The 5,127-nt window shown below is 34.2% G+C and overlaps 1 protein-coding gene across 1 annotated transcript in view; it reads right to left on the bottom strand.

Annotated features, from left to right (window-relative positions):
- LOC107708985 (putative all-trans-retinol 13,14-reductase) overlaps positions 1-2,257 on the bottom strand; it is a 12,658-nt gene extending 10,401 nt beyond the window's left edge. The window contains exons 1-2 of the mRNA XM_016513375.1: positions 2,101-2,257; positions 306-488 (exon numbers count right to left, since the gene is read on the bottom strand). Of these exons, the coding sequence (XP_016368861.1) occupies positions 306-488; positions 2,101-2,257 (340 nt within the window). The remainder of the gene's footprint in view (positions 1-305; positions 489-2,100) is intronic.
- Between the last annotated feature and the right edge of the window lie 2,870 nt (positions 2,258-5,127).

Here is a 5,127-nt window from a genome sequence, read left to right as displayed (position 1 = left end):
ACATCAAATATGAATTGTCATGCAGGGAATTCTGGGAGTGTCAATTTACGTTTTTTCAGTGTAAATTATACAATGACTTTTTCTTTTTCACTTCCAAAAACGTATTTTTAACAGTATTTTACTGTAAAATTACATTAAATGTTATTACATTTATTCACCGAATATAGTATGGAAACTTACTGTTAACCAGTTAACAGGTTTTTACTGTAGCATTTTTACACTCTTTTGCTGTTAAAATCACAATCATTTTTTACAGTGCACATATAAAAAAATAACCATGCTCTATTGTAAGGGACGGTACATACCCACATCAAACTCAAAACCCTTCTCAGTGAAAGTGTGACAGCAGCCTCCGGCCACGTCGTGCTGCTCCAGCACCAGGACTCTCTTCCCCGCTTTGGCCATTGTGGCTGCAGCCGTCATTCCTCCGATCCCACTGCCTATTACAATTGCATCAAGATTCTTTGGAATCTTCTCCTTGGTAAATCCTAGAAATACATACAGTAATACATTATATGCATATAGGCTATTGTACTCAGTTGTGTCAGGGAAAAAGCAAAAATACCTACTTCAAAGCAGTGTTCATGCAATCTTATGTAACATTTTACTGCAGAAACACAATGACTGATATGGGAAGTGAATAGTCCATTCCTGATCTGGGTTAACTCCCAGCATTCAGTGCTCAAAGTGGGTGAAACGGATGGTTGGTATATTATGAAAAGGCCTGATAAGGAGTTAGTAAGGCCACAAGATATCACCAAGTACACTATTATCTTTGTAAGCCCTAAAACACTTCAAATAAGAGGGTTGTCTGTGATGTACAAGTGTTATCACAGTCAGCTAATCTAATTAAGATATCGGCATAGCCATTGACACACATGTTAATTGTTTTACAATAGCATTGACAAGACTTTACATAATTAGATTAGCTTAAACAGTCTACATGTTCTGTTTCGGTGCATATTATGTGAAATGGCTATTACTTCTTTTCAAGGTTATGAGACGCACTGTATGTAATATGTATAAAAGAGACTTCTAATTGAATTTGAAGAAATTCTGTCACCATTTCCTAACTCAAGCTATTCAAAACACTTCTGTTGAACACATATAAAAACACACACTAAATAAATAGTAATGCATGAATCATATAGATCACATTTATTTGTCATTTTAGAGCTTGATAGCCCTCATTCAGTCAATCTTAAAAGTATATTTTTAAAAGACTAACCTAATATTGATGAAACAAAAGGCCACTTAAGTGTACTTAAAGTATACTTTCATGACTACATTACTTAACACACTTAAGTACACTTCTAAAGAGTTAAAGTACATTTTAAATTCTTCTGAATTTAATTGTAAATAACATGCAGTAAAGTGTCTGAAAACATTACCTTCAGTTTACAATGAAGTATATTAAAGTATATTATTTCTGGAATAAGTACACTTTTTGCTAATATGTACTCATTGCAGTATATGCTGTTTAAAAGAGTGGTCACAATACTGCTAAAAATGTTACATAATCAAATCAACAATTTTTGTTTAATATAAATTATTAATCTATGCATATCATTATTTAAACAAACAAACAAACAAAAAAAATGTTCCCTCATCATATTTAAACAAAAACATTAACTTCCCCTCTTCTCTGATGACGTGCACTGACGTGAGGGCGGGCAATAACCTGTCACTCAAATGAGGTCATAGCAATTAGCAAATGACAATGACTCTAATAAATCCTTGGACAAAATGAAGTCCTGTCCTACTTTTTTCTTTTTCTTCAAGCCATTTCATTCAGAAATACATCACAATAGAGAAGAAAATGTTACAATTTATGTTTCATGGTGACTTGAACTATTAACACTTCACTTAGTTTACATATAAAAAGAATGCTGTATTCTGTGTATGCTTATAATGTTTTATAAGCTCCTTAAGTGCATTCAGCAGAAACATGCTCATATGTTGCATTTGAAGATTAGCTCACATTAGATTGTCCATTTGCTTTTAAAAGCTGCAGATTAGCAGAACAGGCTTAAATGACACTCCCAGGTCATTCTGAGGTCAAAGGAGCATTTAAGCATCTAAAGATGTCTGGATATTCACCTTGTTTCAGCACTTTGTTTCTCTTCCTCTGGTCCAGCTCTAAAGGTCCTGGAGGCCTCACTGACTCCACTGTAAAAGGACTTGGCTTACTGAACAGGTACCAGTATGTTCCACCAGCCCAAATCAGGACGCACACCAAAAATATCAGCAGCCACATCCTGAAGAACTGAGTCTGTACTCACTTTGCAACGTCTAAAATCTATCAACTCAAATCTTGAGTTTTCTTTAAAAACAAAGACTGTTGCACATATAGGAAAGCTACGGGAGTTATGGAGAAAAAAGGAGAATGTGCATCACAGCGGAAAATCTCTGCAAGGACTCTTGATGAAAGTCTTCTTTTATACGCAAGCAAGGAGCAAAGGTCTCTGCAATGAGATTGCAGTGAAGCAACACTCAAGTATCATATATAATCGATCAAGATAAGGGTGGTAATATTTAATACATGCTTTAGTCAGCATACAGATCCAAAGCAGTCCTCTTTATGTAAACATTTATGTTAGGGAGGTAAACAATGAATAATTAGTTTACTTTGTTTCAGGCACAATGAACCCCAGAAAGTATTTTTTGGGGTAGGGGCGTGTTTGTTTTGGTGATTTCAAATATCAACATTGGCTACCAGAAATCACTTTCCCTGCCTTTAATGTGATGAACTGAACTCATACATCCGATATAAATCACACTGAGACCAGTTAATTAAAAGTCATTGCAAAAATGGCCCAGAAAATGAAATTAGTTCTGTGAAATACATCAACAAATCATCACAATTTTCAATCAAAAGTAAATCAAAGTAACTTATTCAGGACATTCAATGAAGCCATTCCTTTGGCTTTATTGTACATTGTGAAAAATTACTTTGTTATTATTATTATTATTATTATTTTAAACGATATTAGTACATATGCAATATCTGTGTGGATTAAGATAACGTTTAAAAATAGGATTTCTTTTGTAATTCTTCCCTCTCTAAAAAAAATATTAATTAAGAACAAAGTCACATATATTGATCTGGTGAAACAGCAAGTGGCAAATGAGCACACCAACACTGAGATTATGTAACACTGCTGTTGCTCAGCTTCTCTATCTATGTCTATCCCTTTAAATACTAATAAAACATTATTCACTGATGAATCTTCAGGCAATCATGAAGCACCTCAGATCAGCAGAAGAGATTCAGTTACTTCATGAATGTAGAAAAAAATATTGTTTTTATCAATCCCGCTGCAGTGTTCATGTGGCATGATCAGCAAAATGGCTTTATCTTCACGACTCAGCTGCTTTGAATTTTCATCTTGTTAAATTTAGTGTTACAACAGTGTAGAAATTGATACTTCTGGTTATCATGACCAGATAAGGTAATTAAGATGACTAAATTGTGAAAAACCATATTGTGCTTTGTATATGCACTATGTTTATCTTTATGACTTTATGACATACATCTCTTGATAAGGTTTTCCAGGTCCAATTAAAGTAAGTGCAAGTCAGCCTGCTTGGGTTTTACATTTATGCAACACACAAAAAAAATTATATTAGCATTGGTTACAAACTTGTGTTGTTATAAAATAAATTATAAACATCCATATAAGCTTTACCCTTCTTTGCACATTTATATACATGTTAAAATAATTTTAAAAATATGTATTTGAAAGAGTATTTTTTAATGGTAAAACAATAGGCATCACATTACAAATCATTTAAAGTGGTAGCCCAGCTAACAGGGAATATTCTCAGAACATTCTGGCAAGGTTCTCTCAAAGTTATGAACAAATGTTCCCTTAATAGAAGTGATCTGGTCTTTAATAATGTTCTCAAAACGTTAGCATAAAAACATTATTTATACATTATTCATGGAATGTTTTTCTTGAAATGTTTTAGCTGGATGTGTAACGTTTCTAATTGCTACTTTCTTTTGAATGTTCAGACGATATTCAAAAGTAACATTCTCATAATGTAAATGGAATGTTCCCTTAATGTCTGAATAACCAAGAAAAAAAAAACTAAAAGTGTTTCAAACATTTAAAAAATTGATTGTTTTGAATGTTCAGAGAACATTCAGAAATAACGTTTTTATAACTTAATAGGAGTGTTAGTAAAATGCCCTTAAAACATATTTTTCTGAGCTGGAATAGCGATCACTTCCACTCTGAATGGAATTCTGGAAACCCAATGAACCCCATTCAAAAATAAACAAAAATTCCTTGCTGTTGGGTTTTGCTCACAGAGCTGCAGTTCATCCCAATTACTGGCTCAGTTTTAAAACAGGAGCTGGAGAGACGGTGGGGCAGTGGTACAAAGTTGGAAAAGGAGCTTACAGGATGAAAAGCTCAATCCTGAGATGAGGATCAGAGAATGAGCTTAAGCTCTCGAAACACCGGAAGCAGCTGCTCTTCAGTGGGACAGAGAGGTCTGACACCCAAATCCCATTATCACAGCAGCCAATGACCAGCCGCTGATTCAATCTACCTGCAGAGATTTACGCATACAGAGCACTAATGCAAGATAACACCCTAGTTTTCATGGCCCCGGCATCTTTTTTAAACACTTGCATCAAATGCAATTGGAAAGGACATGAAATCTTCAGAACCATGTTGATTTGTGGTACACTTACACATTTAAAGGGACAGTTCACCCCAAAATTAAAGTCCTGTCATTATTTACTCCAAACCTGTATGACTTTTGTTCTTCTGATTTGTCCGTGCAATGAAAGATAAATCCAATTTTGGTCAAACCAAATTACATTCATCAAAATATTGTCTATAATATTGTCCAAATTGGCCTAAATAATGTCCTGTTTATGGAAACCAAAACTGTTTGGTTATGAACATACCAACAATGGCAATGGCATTGTCTAGGGACAAATTCATTCTTCTGTGGCACATAAACTAAGACATTTTGAAGACTGTTGGTGACCAAAAAGTTTTGGTTCCCATTGACTACCATTGCAATTTTTTCCATATAATGGTAGTCAATGGCATTTGACAATGACAACATTTTGACCTGAGGGTGAATAAACGATGACAGAATTTTAAT

The sequence above is a fragment of the Sinocyclocheilus rhinocerous genome, unplaced genomic scaffold (genome assembly GCF_001515625.1).
Source record: "Sinocyclocheilus rhinocerous isolate Xijiao unplaced genomic scaffold, SAMN03320098_v1.1 scaffold24, whole genome shotgun sequence".
NCBI classification, from domain to species: domain Eukaryota; kingdom Metazoa; phylum Chordata; class Actinopteri; order Cypriniformes; family Cyprinidae; genus Sinocyclocheilus; species Sinocyclocheilus rhinocerous.
Note: the sequence above shows the minus strand (reverse complement) of the source record. Positions and strands in the feature narration are given on the sequence as shown.